Source organism: Tauraco erythrolophus, chromosome 17 (assembly GCF_009769465.1).
Source record: "Tauraco erythrolophus isolate bTauEry1 chromosome 17, bTauEry1.pri, whole genome shotgun sequence".
Taxonomy (NCBI): domain Eukaryota; kingdom Metazoa; phylum Chordata; class Aves; order Musophagiformes; family Musophagidae; genus Tauraco; species Tauraco erythrolophus.
In genome coordinates, this window is record NC_141481.1 from 15,899,959 (window position 1) to 15,918,919 (window position 18,961).

At 47.5% G+C, this 18,961-nt stretch overlaps 1 protein-coding gene across 1 annotated transcript; it reads right to left on the bottom strand.

The window, feature by feature from the left end:
* Window positions 1-3,983: 3,983 nt before the first annotated feature.
* On the bottom strand, window positions 3,984-18,681 carry JPT2 (Jupiter microtubule associated homolog 2). The gene is made up of 5 exons (XM_086622112.1): window positions 18,596-18,681; window positions 9,550-9,698; window positions 8,915-9,057; window positions 7,167-7,212; window positions 3,984-6,430 (listed from the first exon to the last, which is right to left on the bottom strand). Exons 1-5 carry the CDS (start codon window positions 18,637-18,639, stop codon window positions 6,246-6,248), a joined length of 567 nt encoding a protein of 188 aa, XP_086478238.1. The 5' UTR covers window positions 18,640-18,681; the 3' UTR covers window positions 3,984-6,245.
* Between the last annotated feature and the right edge of the window lie 280 nt (window positions 18,682-18,961).

An 18,961-nucleotide genomic window follows, 5' to 3' on the forward strand; every position in this document is an offset into this window, starting at 1 on the left:
CCAAACCATTCTGTGATTCTATGATTCTATGAAAATGCTGGCCATAACCGACAAGAAGGCAGTAGCTTACCCATCAGCCTCTCTAGCTCCAGCCAGCTTCTAATCCTGGTCTCTTACCCCTGCCACTTCCCTCCTCTCTCCCACACATACACGTGGTTTAAAGAGTAGCTGTGCTGCCCTTGGCCTCTCGATCGTCCCTCCCACGCTACTGCTGGGCACACGCCGTACGCCGCTTGAGCCAAAAACACAGCTCTGTGTGGAAGTATCGGAAGCACAGAGGTCTATCAGGAGTAACCAGGAACTTGACAATGTCCCAGTTTCTTCATGAAGATGATGGCTTTTCCTCCACTGCCACCTCCCACGAACTTACACAAACGTGTGCTCCACCATGTACGTTCTGGCTTCCGAGAGCATGTTCTGGAGCATCATGAGCAAAACAAAAAATCCACCTCAGTGTGAGTTGCCTGAACTGAAGTCCACTTTCAGGTTTCACAGTTGATGCTTTAAGAGTTGCAATCCGTTGTGCCTTACACAAGGGGAATGTCCTGCCCAAGAACACTGCTGAAAAGAGCTTACTGGTTCCAGGGGTGCCCAGGGCGAGGGGTGGGGGGTTTGTTACCTGTACACATGATGAGTGCAACACGACCAAAATTAAACAAAACCAGCTGGTTGTTTCTCTCCATTTCTGGCAGCAGGTTGGCCTCTGTGAATGCCACCCTATCGTTTTCATGACAAGTAGAGAGCCATGCCATTACTCTTGACAAAGTAGCATTTGCTACTGTCCCACACGACATCCTTGTCTCTAAACTGGAGAGACATGGATTTGATGGATGGACCACTTGGTGGATAAGGAATTGGCTGGATGGTCGCATTCAAAGAGTTGGTGTCAACGGCTCGATGTCCAAGTGGAGACCAGTGACGAGTGGTGTTCCTCAGGGGTCGGTTCTGGGGCCAGTGCTATTTAACATCTTTGTTGGTGACATGGACAGTGGGATCCAGTGCACCCTCAGCATGTTTGCAGATGACACCAAGCTGTGTGGTGTGGTAGACATGTTGGAAGGAAGGGATGGCATCCAGAGCGACCTGGACAGACTGGAGAGGTCTGTGAGAACCTCATGAAGTTCAACAAGGCCAAGGGCAAGGTCCTGCACGTGGGTCGGGGCAATCCCAAGCACAAGCACAGGCTGGGCGGAGAATGGATTGAGAGCAGCTCTGAGGAGAAGGACTTGGGAGTGCTGGTGGGTGAGAAGCTCAACATGAGCCGGCAATGTGCGCTGGCAGCCCAGAAAGCCAACCGTGCCCTGGGCTGCACCCAGAGCAGCGTGGGCAGCAGGGCGAGGGAGGGGATTCTGCCCCTCTGCTCTGCTCTCCTGACCCCCCTGCAGTGCTGCGTTCACTGCAAGCCAGCTGGCCGCTCAGTGTTTGTTCAACCCTAACCCTCACTCGGGCAAGGGACAAAGGATTTCAGCAGCGCTTCCAGCTGAAATTCAACAGGAGACACATCAGGGGGTTGAACAAAACACTGAGCGGCCAGCTGGCTTGCAGCCTGTGAAGATGCCAAGTGGGCACGCCCCACGTGCTGCCAGGCAAGCATCAAACCGGGCACCACACGACCGCACAGGCAGCCAAGACACATGGACGTCCATGTTTGGGTGCTACTCACAATTCTTAAACACGAACAATATGAATTTTTGTGAAAGAATTCGCAAGGATAAAGAAAAGGGGGGGAATTGTTACCCAACAATAAAGGGGTTAAAGTTTTGTGTAACTGCGGGAGATGAGTGAGGACACCTGACACGATCAATGTGATCAAACAAGTGAACCTTTATTTGCACACACTCAGCGTGCTTTAGAGCTTTCTAAACAAGACTTGGCAATCTATGATTGGTTACAACACAAACAATAGCCCACCCCCCAGTATGATTGGTTGCATCCCGGAAGCAACATCATCATGGTGTCCATTTCCTGTTCCGCATCCAGGCACGTGCTCTCAGGAAAGGCTGGATTGTTCACGTCCGTTGATTCTCAGGTATCCTTCCACACATCCCCCTTCTTGTTTTTGAACAATCCAGACTTGTTTTACAGCCCGTTCAGTCGTTTTCATCAGCAAGCGCAACAGACAAGAAATTATTAAGAGAACCATTGCGATAACTACTAAAACTAACAGAAGGACTCTGCCCAAGATTCCGGGGGGCAGGACTATGTCAATCAGCAGGGTCATCGCGGAGAAGGGAGGCAGGCACAGCACCTTCAGCCTTTGCTCTTCCGGGGCTCTCACTCTTGGACTCTCAGAGTGCTGTCTCTGTCTCGCTCTCTATTTTTGGGCCTCTTGCTCATCCGGGATTGCCGGATACGTTTCTGTATTTGAAGGCTCTTATCACCTGTCCCCTCCAGGCGTCTCCTCTTTATCCCAGACAGCCCTGATTTCAATTCACCCAGGCTTTTCATTTCAGTCGTTAGGGTTCTGATCACTTTTATTGTTCTCCTCTGGATGCGATCCGACATGTACTTGTGGATGGGGTGCCATGATGTATATTGCAAATACTGATTCAGTTGGCATTGCCCAAAGGGGCTACCACAGCGACTGTGGGAATGCTTCCAGGAACACACCACAGCTGTTGCTTGCTGAGTGCTTAATAGTTGTGTCCACACAGCATGGCTTTACACATCCCCTCTCACCGAACAAGGCCCGCTTCAGCCCGCTTCACCCTTCGAAGCCTCACAGCAATGCTACTTAGGGCGCTGACAGAGACGACGTTAATGAATTCTCCTCGTCAAGAGCGCAAAGCGGGCTGTTCGGCACCGGTTGTGCAGTGATGCGACACAAGGATCACAGTGCTGGCTTGAGAGGTGTTGCACGGAAGCCAGGAGTCTTCCCAGGGCAAAACATGCCCAGAGCTGGGTTAATGGGCTCACAGGGGACCAGGAGGGAGGACATGCTGCAGCTGGGCTGCTCAGAACAGCACTGTCTCGTACCGGGTGGGCAGTGACACATTTATAAGCAGTGGCTTTGCCCAGAATCGTACGCATGGCTTAGGAAAGCATGCAAGCAGCCCCTAACCACTTCCCAACTTGCTACATATACCATCACTTCCGTCCAAGACTGAAGGAGTAACCTGGATAATATTCTATCCTAAGTGTTTAAGATACAAACCTTCATTTTAGGGAGAAAGGAATGAGGTAATGTATAGAGTTGCAAAGCGAAACTATGTTGTAGTCTACTAGTTGGCAGCAGTTCCAAGGAAGGACCACCCTTTGTCGCTCATCTATCAAGGATATTCACCAGTTCCCATACTAAGCAGATCCCACCCAAAGCACTGTGCCTGCTCAAGAGAAGAATTCCGAACTACGAATGGCAAAACTCTCTGTGCAGAAGACAGAAGCCACTGCAGAAACGAGTACTGACTGAGAGGCTCCGTGGGCATCACAGTCTGCAAGCTCAGGGATGAACACAGCAGATTTACAACACCCTGGCTGAGAAGCCAGCATGTCCAGCTCATCCAGAACTGGAATCTCCGTAGCTACCTCCACTGTCTCAGCCCAGACACTTTGGCCCACGAGGACAGTTTTGTGCACTCACCAAAAGTGTAGAAGTGGGGGTATGACTTGACCGCATGAGCAGCATCCCTTGCTCAAGGGAAATTTCTACACCATTCTACAAACAGACTTAAACATTTATAATACTGGGATATTTAAGTGTATTTATAATGTTGCTGGAGAGCACAAGAGCATCTCTGCGTTGTACAGAACACCACGGAACGCTGGCTGCCCACAGAAGGCACTGACCTAAACAGCCCGTCCCCTCACACTCCCCAGGGTGTGAGGTCTCACGAGCGGCCTGAGCAGGATGTCACCTCTCTAAGGCATACTCCCCACTGCAGAAGGCCCGAAAACATTTGTGCAGTTTTTCCAGTTTCAGATAACAAAATCCACCAGTGTGATTACCGATTGTAAAAGCAGACATCCACAGCACACAATGAAGTAACAAAATACTCAAGTTTATTGACAATTGCATGATTTCTCATTTGATTTCCAATCCCCTTCTGTCCCGGAGAAATGCTCTTATCATTCTTACTCGATGAGTTGAAAACATAGTTTGGATTCCCAAGAAAGAAACGCAAGAAAATGAACACAGTTTAACTGCTTTAAGGCCCAGTTGGAAGCTGCTGTTTAAAAGCCAGGCACTGGAGCCAACGCACATCAGTACTGCAAGGTGCCAAGTCTAAGCTCAGTATTACGGGCAGCAGCAATTGGACCAGACCCTTCGGTGCAGAGAGCAGCCTCTGGCTGACTTTCCCACATGGCAGCCTCCTAAAACCCTGTCAAGAACTGGAGCAAGGAACTGAAACAGATAGATGCATCTGAGAGGCAGCCAGAGGCATGACAGCACAGGCTCAACAGCTGCTAGGAAATACATGTTTGGAAGTAACAAAAATCTGTTCCAGGGCTGCAGTTGGAATCACTCTATTCTTTTCCTAGAGGGCCACATAACAGCGAGCTCCACATCTGTCTGAAAGGTTCAAAGGCATCTGTCTGAAAGGTCCCCTACTTTCCATGGCTGTTTCTGCCCTGAGCACTGCCCCGTGTATTTCGCTTTCACTATCTGAAAAGGCAACGAGGTCTTTGTGCAGTCATCCAGCACTCCTGAGATAACTGAACCGGGCAGCCTAGTAAGCACTGTAATGGGAGTGTTTTAGCACCTGGCCCAGGGCTGGCCCCTCTCAACAGCGGCAGTTCCCAGGAAACCTGGGCAGGAACAGCAGTGGATACACGCAGATAAGGCCACTTGTTCTTTGGTGTACCTGAACAGCTCCTGTCTCACTATGGCAGATTTAAAAAGTCACTATTAAACACACTGAGCAGTGAGCACCTAACGTTAACACTCACATCAAAGCTCTGGATAAGATAAGAAAGTCCATTCAGAGAACAAATGACGGGAGCCACCCTCCCCAGCAACCGTCTGTGCAAAACATGCACTTCTTCCAAACATGATTTAAGACAGCCAGCACAATCGAAAGGTTTGTATTGCTAAAGGCTTGGTTTCTCCAACTAGGATAGCCTACAGCATGTCTCAGAACAACTACAGCTGTGGCTCGGGAGAAGCCACACTGTTCTCCCAACCCAACCCATAAAAATCTGAGGCAGTCAAAGGCAAACGTAAGGCTGGCCGAACCCAAGGGAATTCACTAACAAAGTCAGCACAGACAAACAAAAAAAAAAAAAGCACTGTGGCGAAGACAGCAGCACAGCCCTGGTTTCTGCAGGGTACGAAGTGGAAACCTTTGCAGAAGCTAAGGCCTTTCTGTGCAGGTTGAGTCAAAGCCAGCTGGCTGGGCACCTCGGTGTATCTCCGAGGTAACTGTGCACTTCCAGCTGCTTCTGTTCAAAGAGTACCACAAAGCTATTGTTTGCACCCATGTTTTTCCAGAAAATGTGCAAGCACTCAAGCAGGATACCTGAAATAAAAGTCTTCTAGAAGCACCTACACAAACCAGTATGTCAGACTGGTATTATCACTTGTCAAGAGCTAGCCATAGGAAACAGCCCATTGCTGAAGGCATCAGAAAGGCCTGAATCCTCCAGGGAGAGGAAGACCACGATGTTTATTAAGCTATGATGGTCTGTGAGTATAAAAGAAACTTTCAGCATGTCTTGTCCCTGTATTAGCAATCATGTGCTGCAAAGCAAGAAGGGAGAAAAAGAGACCCAAAGACTGAAGACACTCAAAGCCACGGTAGCACTACTGGTTCCAGTGGAACGAATTTACATTCAGGTGACCGCAAGGCAACTCACACTGTGAAGCTACACCCCATTGCCCAGAGGGGAGCACAGCCTCCCTGCCGTGCTTCCGAAGCTTCCCGAGGTGACTCCAGGTCGCTACCCACTCACAAGGTTCCACCTGGTGACTGGGTACGCCTGACTCCACAAGAGTGTCCTGAGCCACTAGCTAGCCAAGAACCTAAGAGGCTGATCAACTCACCACAAAGTAGCACTGATCTTTCACAAAGTTACACCAATGTCCCTCTCTGCCACCCACCTCGGCAGACCAATGTTTTCCACAGAGCACCCTTTCCCTCCCCAGCCCTCCCTTCCCAAATCATCAGGTTATCCTTCCTACACACTTTAGCACAACCCTTACCCACCTGCCTACGAATCTATCCACAAACAATAGGCTCTAAATTGACCTCGCAACCCAAGGCAAGAGTTTCTGTGCAGACTCCGTTAGTGGACGTGACCGGATGCTGCTAATAGAAGGCAATGCTGGACTTCCCCCCGGGCGGATTGAGAACTTTGTTGTGTGAGCGTGGCCTCGGCCCTAACCGGGGCTCGTGATTGTCTATCTTGGGTTCTGGGTCCTTGCATCGCTCCTCTTTGCACACATCTTTCTTCTCGCCTCCGTCTTCCAGCTGCGGTTTGACATTTTCTGCAGCTAAACGAAAAGAAACAGGATTAGATCGACTCGCCATTCCGCAACGCACAAAGTGCCTCATGTCTGTAGGCTCCGGTATTTCCTGTGTGTCCATCTAAAGTTTCCCTGTGTCTGTTCATTTTTCCTGAAGGAAACAGGTGCTGAGGCAGAATTTCACTTCTCACAGCAATTCCTCTTCCTTCTGCAATCTTACTAACAAGGATGTGTAGGCTAAGAATTATTTTCAGAATTATTTTCAGAATTATTTTGGCAGTTTCAGGCAAACGAGATGCAACATACCAATGAATTCTTTCACACTGAGCTTGAGAGCAATGCTCCCATCACCCTTGAACAATAACTAGCTGAGCAATAATATACTCGGCCAGCTGCTTGTTATTTACAACTACAGGAGGCCAACATTACACACTTGAAGGATTTGGCAAGGGAGGAAGAATCAATCTGACAGGATGCTTTTCTATCTATGTATAGAGAGATATAGATAGAAACTATATATATAGATTCCATATCTACCTACATACACACCCAGTATCAAGCAAAGTATGCACACACACACAGAGAATCAAGACTTAGGCCCGTGGTGTTCTCCTCGATAAGAAGAGAACCTTGTCCCTGAGAAAAGTCATTAAATTCCTGACTAACAGAAGGAAAACTCATGTTTTCAAAAGGAAGCATAAGAAACCGTTCCTCAGTGCTTAACTTCTCAAAGAAAACAGAGAAAGAAATTGCTTTTGCTGACCTTCCAGCTTCTTTGGTGTTTCATCTTCTTTCAAGACAATGTGATCCTGCAAAGAAACCAAAAACTACCTTAGCACACTGTCGTTTCCAAACAGTAACTGTCACAGAATCCTTCAGAAAGTTTTGCTTTGTTTCCGATCTAAAACCCCTATCATGCTAAAAGCTGCAGACACGGTGTGCAGCCCCGCATCCCCTCCACCGCTACATCGCCCAACAGTGGTAGGAGACAGCTCCTACGCTGCATCAAGGTGCACATCTCAGACAGTTCACTGACACACAGGTGAAGATGCTACACTGGGTCATTAGAGAGTGACCCGGTCACTAACAAAACCTTTTAAGATCATTTCCCCAGGAATCCCAATTCATCGTCAGAAATACACAGCAACACCTCAGCAACGCTTGCGTGTTTCCCACCCACACAACCCAACCTGCACTAATTTTGCAAGTACGCTATCTCCTTTCCATCCCAGGATTCTCTACAATTCCAGTTCCCTAATTCAAGACATAGGAATTTCTGAAGTGTTGTCCTCCATTTAGTCAAGAATTCACAGAATTTAATGCTATATTTTTTAAAAAGCAACTAAAAAGACTCAGAGACCAGCCCGATAATGGGGTACAGAGGAACAAAACCAAGCCCTCTCCTACACCAACAGCACTACTCCTGACAAAACCTAGCTCCCAGTCTTTTTCCTCCTCCTTTCTTATGACCCAAATCCCCCAAAATACACTTTGGAGTCTGCACAAAAAGTCAGGCAAAAGCACACTACCAGTACCTCTAAATTTAACGGTAAAAAAGGAGGGGAAAAAGAGTTAAATTGGACTAATCTTTTCTTCCTAAGGTCCCAGAAAAAATGAGTCTGCTACTACTTTTTCAGCACAGTGAGCTGCGTTTCATGGGATGTTAAGTTTCCGTGCTACCTTACATGTCAAAAACATTGCCAACACAGTAGCTACTCATTTAATAGTATCTACTCAGAGTAACACAGAAGGTTGTAAATCCAAATGCAGGGCACTTAAATACAGAAATAAAGCAACTGGCAATGTATCCTGCTTTTTTCCAAAACCAGATTTGGTCATAACTACAAGCCTTTCCAACTATTACACATTCTAGCTTTAAGATCAAAAAATAACAACTGATATAGCAAGACACACTTCTGTTTGGCACCATAAAATCAAGTAGATGCTGGAGCTGACACTCAAAGATGATCTAGAGTTAGCTTTTTCACTGCTGATCACTTCGGCTTCATCTCCTGCTGAAGGTACATACATTTAGGAGAGGTGATGGCCACATGAACATTTCTGACTGTAGCTCACCGGTGTTCACCAGTTTCCAGAGCTGGTATCAAGATCACATCTGCCAAACTGCAGGACAAAGAAAAATCTTCTCCCTATCTAGCTTGAACACCTCTTGACTGTGTGCCAAGAACTCCAGCTGTACCTCACTTACAAGAAAGACCAAAGGCTGCAGAAGCATTTTTTCTCCTTTCCTTTCTCTTTTTTTTTTTAAACCACACATCCACAGCCTAATGAATAGTTTTATTGCAAACTACAGAGCGCACTGAGATCTGATGTACCAAAGATAACAAGCTATCAAAGAGACTTCAGGAGTAACTGTCCAATGGAAGTGACACTACGCATGATTTGGGTCTCTCCTCTCAAAAAACCCACGGGCACGGCACCATGGCAAGGCTGTAAGACGACTCGCGGCGCTGCCAGCATCATGTCTGACAGCGAAAGAAGTGTCAGTACCTTCGGCTTGTTCGGGTGTGCTCGTACAACGCTGGCGGACACAGGAGACCCAAAGATATCACTTGTCTTCCCACCAGGTGGATTCAGGCGTGGACGAGGCTGAGCAGAACTAGAATCCTCAAAAATACCACTTCCTTTTCCCCCTGCAAGGCAGTTGTTAAATTGTGTTTTTTTTTTTTTTCTAGATGACCTGGTTTCACCATATTATATTAAAAAATTTTTTTAAATGTAAGAATTCAAAAACTTCTAGAACCCTATTGCCTACTTTTGCTTGCCTGAAGATGAAATCCTCTGTTACAAGAACTTAGTAGAGGATGTCCACTTCAGACCCGGACCCACTGCAGCTAACTGATGAGACAGGTCTAGAATGGTGCAGTTTCCTTTCAACATTTCTTAGACCTCAACTTGGAAAGAATTAGACTTGGAAGATGTGCTAAAAAGTCTGTGAACGCGCAGACCACTGAAACATTCATATATTCAGAAGCCTGAACAGATTTATTGCTCGAGCCCACTCAGTTTGTAAAAACACAACATCAAAAGACAGACCGATCACAGCGCCCCGCTTTAGGAACACAACACCAGTTCTGCGTTGCAATTCAGAGCCCAATTGTGCTGAAAGAGGCGGTTGCTCTTACCTGGAGGGTTTGTTCTTTTTGGAATGTTTTGAGGTTCTTCTGATGCTCCAAAGATATTAGATGCCATCCGGTGTGGCCTGCATGAAGAGGAGACTTCTTCTGTACTCCCGAAGAGATTACTGGAACCCCCTCCTGGCGGCTTCAATACCCTACATTGCAGAATGAGAGAAGCAAGAGACAAAACTTTGTTTGAAATTTACAGCATTCAACATATTTGATGCCTCCTCCCCATTCTCCCCTGTATGTTATGAATACCTCTTCTGACAGAAACTTCCTTCAGGTAATTCCACTCTGTCCATGAATTATCTACTTTTCCAGAGCTGTTCTAATAAAACATTCTCAAGTTCGGCGTAAATATTGCCAGCATCCTAGTCAGTCAACTTGATCCTTATGCTAGCTCCGATTACCTGGAATCGTCCTTCACAGAGCACCAGTACCAATGCCTAGGCTATCCGTGGTGCTCCAGAAGCAACAGGAGATTAAGAGAAGACATACTGGTCAGTATTTTTAAAATAACCGTTACAGAACCAGACTTTCTGCTAAACTGCACGTACCAACTTTGCATCTGTGATCCCATTCAAGCCTATCGACTTTTAAATAAAAGCAGACGTTTCATAACTACTAAAAAGCTTGCTAGTTTCAACCACCAGTTATCCTATCAGCTGCTGTAGAGTTCAGACTGGAAAGGTGGGATGACAAGAAGTCAAATTTTTAGTGGTCAAGACGCAAATCCATTAAGACCAAAGCCCTGCACTAGAGATATATCAGACAGATACTCATGAAAATTGGAGGTTCCAATAGAAACGGACTGACCTCTTGAAAACCTAAAAGTCATGCTCGTCCTTGAGTGATAAGCCCACAGTTAGCATTAATACCTATGCCTTGTTCAACAAACTTCAGGTCCTGTCCTGAAAAGGAACTGAACCACTACGTGGGAGTGGAATCAGTGGAATTAATTGGAAAATTAACTGAAAAGCATGGGAAAGCGACGGATACCTAGGTACCAAAAGTAATCTGTATAGTTACGGCTACTTGATCAGTTACCCACCATCCTAGCAGCTGGGCAAAAGCAGTAGCTGAATTCTACCTCTTCTCAGCTGAGTACTTGATCTGGGACTAAACTAACCCTGACTTTCTCCCAAAGAGAGCAATGACAAACTGCAGGACCTTTGCCTCGCTTTGCCTGAGCAGAATTGGAGTGGGGGTGGATTCACACAACACGTGCGCACAGATCTGCGGCAGAAGCAAGCCATTTCAGGTTAGCTATCTCACAGGCAAAAAAAGAGCTTCTTCTCGAGACAAGAGCTCCTAGAATCTAAGATTTAATTTCACAAAAGCAGAGATACTTGGCTGCCTGTCAGAAACAAGCTTGGTCAATTTTACCTTGATTAAACCTGTCTATGTGGCATGGCACTGGCAGCAAGAGCACACTGATCCGCTGGGTCGAACATCTGAATTTAAAACAAACGCTGTGACCCTTAACGACGCTTGTGCAGTGACCACACATCATGGCACGGACACCCCACCACCCGGAATGGTGAATTCATGAATGGTGATGGAATTACACCCTTTTTACTACAGTACATGGTAGTGATGCTTCTGGACGATGTAGATTATTAGTGAATCCCTCGTTGAACCTGTAAACAGCTATGGGACTGGACCACAAGGTTCCATCACATTATGGGAAGACCAAAAACGAGATTGCTGGTTAAATTCGACCTCCGTACAAGATCCTTATAGGGTCACGTGTAACAAAAGCCACACAAAACACTGGGGAGAATTCAAAATAAGTGTTACAGCACCTTGTACCAAATCATCCATCATAACCAACCCAAAAATTTCTGAAACTGGACCATATGCGATCAGAAACACAGGTCAGCAACAAACGCTGTTTAACCCATCATGGTCCCTCAAACGAGTTGAATTATTGATGCAAAATAACGTTGCAGGAGTCCAGCCAGCCTGCTCACCATTTCTAAACACCTCTTACGAAGGGTGGACAACCTGGCTGCTGAAACGGACCCCAAGGCGAATAAAGAGAGACCTAACTGGTATCCTGGGAATGGGATTGGGAATTCTAAACAGCATCGATTTGGAAATATTGATGGACAAAGTCATCACCACCACCAGTGACCTGAACAAACTGAAACATCCTTTATGATCTTCCCTATTGGCTTTGGAACTAACCAAGGGCTCTTAATGGATATATTACCAAAGTGGGAAAAGGTGAAAGGAAAGGACCACGAACTGATCGTAGACGCACTTGGTGCAGTCCAAAATGTCTCCTTGGCTCTTAGTTGTATCCAAGCTCAATTCTGGATGCAATCAACAACAGCCACAATTATAAGAGAAGGTGAAGAAGGCACCTCACCATTAGAAAAATAATCTGGGACAATGCAATTGACTTTGAAAGGAAATTCCAATCCTGGTGGTATTTGGTAAACTTTCCTTATGATTCCACCACCAGCACAGCCACAGCCTTTGCGCTAACCACATACAATGCTTCAGTATTCACAATACAGCCAGTCACTGTGTTTGGGTTAAATCACAACCAACTACACTCTGTCCCTTAGAGCACAGAGCATGGGCCCCAAAAATGGCAACAAATGGTCAACAACCAGTGCTGATTCACGCATCGCGTGAGGGCAACGAGGATTCATTTGTGAAGGTAACACCATCCAGGCTCAAGACATTTGTCCTGATACAGACCAAAGTGTTTGTCATTTTGAAATCCATCCAGATAAGAGCTCTGAAACAACACTCTCACGTATTGGCAAAGGTTGTGTGTGTCTCAGAACTTGTTGTGGTTCCATGTCCATTGACAATGTTATTGTAGATGCAAGAAACTATTCAAACTTTTGTGTCTGTAACTTCATTGAAATTGTAGGATGTGATTTTACTTACATCTGTCATATCCTCTCAACTGTTGTGATCAAATCACACTCCGATTCCCGAACTGTTACCTGTGCCTACTGGAATGAATCTCGCCATAACAAAGAAGTTACTACAACACCAGAGTGTGAAGGGACTGCTGAGACGAGTTCAGGACAGTGGGAAGCGGACCCTGACTACCGTCCATCATGACACGGATGAGGTACACCACGTCCTAGAGCGAGCGAAGAAAGATGTGGAACGCCAATGGTCAGACACCCTTTTTGGATGGTCACCAACTGCCACAGGAGTTCTTAACAGAATGCTTCACCCTGTTGTTGTTCTTCTAATACTAACCTCAGTATGTTTTGTTTTGTTAGTAGCACCGTATGCAAAAAGCTGGAAAACAATGAAAAGCCTAACTTATCTGATACCCATATGTAACACACACAGCACACTTGATGTCCCACGTGATACAGACATTCCCAAATCTATTTGAATATTGTGAAGCTTGAGTCACTATAGTCACAGGGTGGATTATATGGAAAAACAATAGAAACTGGGGGCAATGGGAGAACACTGTCCCCCAAAGTTCAGCTTACATCGTAACAAACTGTAATATTAGAGTAGCCTTGAGGTGACACACAGTTGCCGCTCCCAGGAACACAATGCAGTTGGAACGGACAAGGCCTGCATCTGGCCAAACAGAACGTACAATATCCTTGGAACGAGGAGTAGAGCGGTACGGAGGCACCTTGGCTCATCTCTGTTATCGGGGATAAAGAATGTCTGGTAAAGATAACCGCATAGTTACCATCAAGGAAGACGGATTGCAACTGCTGCCTCAGCAATGATGGTGAAATTGTGTCCTGAAGCTGAACTTTGCTCATTATAATATCATTAGAATACCAAAACACACCTCCATCTCAAAAGCCACTTGCCTCCAGGCTGCGACCACCCCTCACTGAGCACGCGCTCCGAAATTCTTCCAGCCTATGCCTTTAAACCAAAGGGAGGAAAATTTACACCAACCCTAACAAGGGTACGTACAACTAGAGTCACTCGAGCTCCACCTGAAAGTAAAACACAGTATAAAAATGGCTTAAGAGAAGGGGGTGTTGGAGGAAGACCTCCATCGGAACGTCTGGGAACAGCTGACAGGCTGGACCCCTCTTCTCCCCCCGCACAGGGACGCCTGTTGGGTAAGAACTCTTGTGTTATCTGTGCTTAGTTACTAACACCTTGCTCACTATTGAAAACCATCGCTGATCAGTCCTGTTTGCATATTGTTCCAAATCCGCTTTCGCAGTTAGTATCTTACCACCGGCTCTCCTCAAACCTGTCTCCTGCCATGAAAATATATAATAAAGTCAGTTTATCTATAAATATTAAGTTTCCAGAAACTTTGATAAATGGTACAGATGATATAAGGGATTTGTCCTGGTGTCACTGCCCGTGAGGGTCCCTGAGCAGGTCAGACAAACACCCTCCGACTCAGCGGGCTGCCCAGAGGGATCAGTCCCAGTGACACTGTCAGCGTGAGCCTGACGGACTGGTCACATTGTAAAGGGCTCAAGGTGACCCCCCTTCTCCTCAAACGGGGAGGGGGGGGGGGGGGGGGGGGCAGGTGGGTCAGGTACAAGGGTCTTGTCTGTCTTGGGAAACCAGTAGACTGGTCAGATGGAAAAGGGCTCAAGGTTGTTCCCATCTCTGTCCTCTATCGATCCAACATCGTACCTTATCATGAGAGCTGCCCTGTCAGAAAACGAGCTTTGTCAGCATTTCGGATCTCAGGATGCAGAACGCAGTCCATCCTCTTTGGGAGGAAGGAGAAAATTTCCTCTTTTAGCCTGGGAGTAGCATACAGTCAGAACCAGCCTCAGGGAGACTGTCTTTACTGGCTAATTTCAATATTTTAATCCTCAGTATGACTGTGGATTTAATGAACCCCTTTAGCTCGAGTAACTAGAACTTCAGTAGACAGGACAACTGTCTTGTTCACTGCACAGGTAAGATGTGAGCAGAAAGCCTATTTACAATTTAGTGTTCATCAGACCACAGATCCAACTGTGCTACAGGCTTTCCACGTGTCTCAGAAGATCTAGAACTGCCATTAAAACAGACGTCATACAGGCAAATTACGTATTTTGATCTTTCACAATGGTCCAGAAACCACGAGGCAGTTTAAGCTTTTACACCTGGGAGATGATATGAGAGAAATGGGAACAACCGAAAAAAAAACCTAGAGGAGTTTGGGAAGGGGCTCCTGTTAAAAAAGTAGGTCTGCTAGCATCCGTCATATAATTTAAGTGACTTCTGACTTTACCCATTCTTTCCAGCTATTTTTTTAACAGATCTAGTCTTTCTTGAGTTCTAAGCATACTAATCTAAGTATACTATCAGAGATTGAAAGGAAGAGAAACGTAGTTTACACAGATGGAGTTTCTGATACTATAGATTTACCCCATTTACCATGATGTTTTCTTAACACATGCCTACAAGCGCAGGAGGGAAGAACAAAATAACTATGTGCAGATGTTTTGGGGTTTTAAGAAAAACAACCAGTCATAAGAATCAAATTACTTCTCATTCCTGCAACTGGACTTAAGATCCACTGCAGAAAAAAATTCTGGAGAAACCTCACTTTAAGATTGAAGGTCTCGATTGTTCAGTTAAACTTGATTAAGCATCAAAAGCAGCCCAGCACTGACTAACCTTACACTGCCCTCCATTTTCAGCTCAGCACACACGCCAAGAGAACACGACTGCTGCAATGAGTAAGTCAGAGGCACCAACGGAGGTGCTGACCAGGTACGTAACAGGTGACCTTTTCTGCCAGCATCACCCAGAAGAACATCTTGACCCTACATACACAAAGTGAATTTGCCTCCTCAATTTTAGGAACTTCTAATTGCTACGAACCTTCCAAACATTCCATAAACTTCCAAGTGACTGTGACGCCAGGTCCATAAAATTCTAACTAATGCAAAGTCGGATAACTAAGTCACTCACAGAAATGGCCAAAAATAGCATCGAAGTAGAGCAACAAGGTGTCCCAGCTCACGACAGCAAAGAGTTTTGCACTCCTTCACTTCAGCAAAAAACTGGGCAGAACAGAGAGCTATTTTCTTGCTGTGCAGCCTCCAGAGCATTGCTGACCTCCTCGTACTCTCGCGCCACTCCGTGCTAGATCGGAGTGAGATGTGCAGGTCTCCCACACTAAATCAGAAAATCAGATTTAGCCTGTGAATCCTACCAGTGGAAAACAGCATGCTAAACTTGGTGAGCCAGTGCGAGCTGCTTCAACGGAGCACAAGGGAATTCAACACACACTTTGTAGGCATTTCAGTTTACACTTTGCAGCCAGTTCAGTTTACACTTTATAGCCAGTTCAGTTTATGTTGGTATTACGCCAGTTTACATAAGGAGATGGTTTTGTGTCTTCTAGCCAGGCAAGTGTTTTTCCTTTGGGTGGAGAAACTGGGGGAGGGAAGGTGGTGGTTTTTTCTTTTAAACAGTAATTAAAAACCCCTTTTGTTTCCTACACAATCTATATCTGCCTCGCCTCTTCTCCTCCCCTCCAGTAGACTAGAAGTCTATCAATTAATCTACAACAGCCAAATTAAGAACCCTACCCCGCAAGTTTAAAAGCCTCTCCTAATTGCTTTGCTCTATTCTGGCAAGCCTGAAGGATTTTCGTTAGTTCTTATGGTCTTTTTTTCCTACACTCTGACACACTTGAATCCGAATGCCCTTTCCTCATGAAACCTTTCAGCTGACCTATGGAAGAGGTGCCAAGACTTATCCATCGCTTCATACGCAGGCTATTTATTTTTTTTTTTAGTTCTGCCTGGAAGTTGAACACTGAAGTCGTACCAGTTTTCAGAAGTTCTAATAAAGCAGGTAAAATGGGCAAGTTGCATTACACAAAAGAGAGCACCACGAAGGTGACTAGCAGAAAGCCAACCAGAAAGCAGGCATTAAGGTTTGGAACACCAGGCTGGGAGGCAAAGACCAGAGGGTTACTGGGGGTGACCCTGCTGTCCAATGGCTGGCTCATTAAACAGCTCGCTCACAAACAAAGAGCAAGTTTCCTTAAGTCAGTTACGCTCTTGATCTGAAAGCTCTGCAGCATTCTGCAGTAACGCTGAGGGAGGGAGGGAGGGAGGGAATACGTGTGTTACATTGCCAAGATGGCTTTTTAACACTTTCCGCTCTACACAGCAGCTGTGAAACTGCTCATACAAAAGATGGGCTGAGGAGACATGAAAGCAATGCATCTTGATAATGTGCACCAACAGCAGGACAACAGGATTCTGTCCTGCCTTACTTTCAGGGCAACAGCAACTCTTCGGACATGCAATTCCTTGCTTTATTTTGGAAAAGTAAAACTTCCTTAAAAATAGAAAGTGTCGTTATTAAAGCTTAATAAAATAAAACTAGTCCGTTAATTTCATTCAGCAAACTAGTTGTTTGCTATGTCACTGTATACATTAACTGGATCACTAGAGATACGTCTCACTGGACAATTCTTTAAGTGGAAGCTTCCATTTAAAATATTTTAGCATTATTCATTAATAATTTAATAAGCTATTAATACAATAATAATTTAATGTAGAATTTAATAATTTAATAAAATATTATTACATTAACAGTAATACCCCTGCATTACGAAGTTCTCAAAATGCAAGGCATTTGTTTATAGTTTTCTCACCGAGATTTTTCACATTAGGAAGAGTTATTTTTTCTCGCTTCCACGGCTGTTGATGGCTGCCGCAGGGATTTCAAATTAGGCTCAGTTTTAATCAGAGAAATCTCCACACATCGAGAACTGTAAAAGCATTTGCATTATCACCAAACGAAGTTGTGTTTAGGGAACAAGCAGAATAAGCTCTGGGAGAAGCGTCCTTAAACCAAGTACTTTTTGCTTTTGCCAGCACAGGCCCTATGTCACTAGCCACCACCTCAGAGACCGCTCTGCAAAATGCAAGAACGTACCGTGCTGCAGCATGCATGCTTGCTACGCCAGGGCTGCTCGCACAGCTGTGTGCACCGCCGCCGTCTGTTCTCCGGCACAACGGAAACACTGCCAAAATGCCACAGAACAAGCTGCAACAAGGCCACCTTTGCTTGCTGCTGACTAAAATGTTATGATGGTCTCTCTGTTTATGAGTTAAACATGGTTTCGGAGTTACCATGAGAACAGAAGCTTCTCAGAACTACACTAAGGGCAGAGCACCCTCAGAAGTCTTTTAAAACCAGGTCACGGCTTAGAGAAACTGCAATAAAAGGCAAACTTAAAGCGCAATTTCGAAACACCTCCCTCCTTCCCCTCCCAGCACAAGATTACCTCGCCGATGGATTAATCACTGCAGCTCATTAGGATGTCCGAGCACAACAACGTATTTCAGCTTTGTAAGGCGAAAACAAGCTCGCACCTGCTTACGCGGGCGCTGTAGGTCCTTCGCAGAGCGCACCCGGCTCCTCCTCCCTCCCCGAGGAAGTGCCAACACGGAGCAGGCAGGGACTGCGCAGCGCCAGGCCCTTCTCCCCGCACGGCAATCCCTCAGGATCCAGACCCCCCTCCCGGCTCGGTGACCCCCCGCCGGAGCTCGGCCCCCGCCCGGCGCCGAGCGGCCCTGCCCGCTCCCTCTCGGCGTGTCCCACGCGTGGCCCGAGCCCCGGGCGGCAGCACCGCCGGCAGCGACGGCCGCTCCCCACCCCCGGGGCGCGGGAGAGGTAAACTGAGGCACGGCGAGGTCACGGGGCGGGCGGCGAGCGCCCCGTCCTGCGCCAGCCTCCTGCCCCGGCGGCTACCGGAGCGGCGGAGGGCGGCGTCCCCCCCGCCGCGGCCGAGAAGGCCCCTCGGCCGGGACCCGCTCGCCTCAGCCAGAGCCGCCCCTCAGCCAGAGCCGCCGCTCTGCTTCTCCTCAGCGCCGCGCCGCAGCCGCTGCCCCTCCTCCGCCTCACCCGGAGCCCCCGCTGCCTCCCTCGCCTCAGCCGCAGCGCGCCCTTCCCGCCGCCCCCCCGCCCTCAGCCGCAGCTCCCGCCCTCGGCGCCGCGCCCCGGCTGCAGCCCGCGCCCCTCCCGCCCCCGAACAAAGCCCCGCACCGCCACACGGCTCCTCCCGCCTCCCCCTTCGCCCCGCTCCGCGGGTCCCCCCTCGCCGCGCCACCTGGAGCTGGGCTTGGCCGAGTCGGCCTCGGGGCCCTGGAACATGGTGACGGACGTCGGGCTCGGCGGCACGGCCCCGCGCGCGGCTCTCCTCCTCGGCTGCCTGCACCGCAGGTAGCCCCGGCGGGCGCGCCCTCCCCTCTCGTTGGCTGAGCCACCTGCCCATCACTCGAGCAGCCTATCGAACGCAGCCCGCCCTCTCGATATCCCGCCCGTCCGGCGAGCCGCGGAGAGGGAGGGAAGCTTGAAAAGGGCTCGCGTCGTCACTCACTCTCACCGCTTCCCATTGGTAAGACTGGATGTCCGTCAGAAGGGACGGCAGAGCCATTGGCTGAGAGGAGGAGGGGGAAGACGAGCAGCGGGAGGG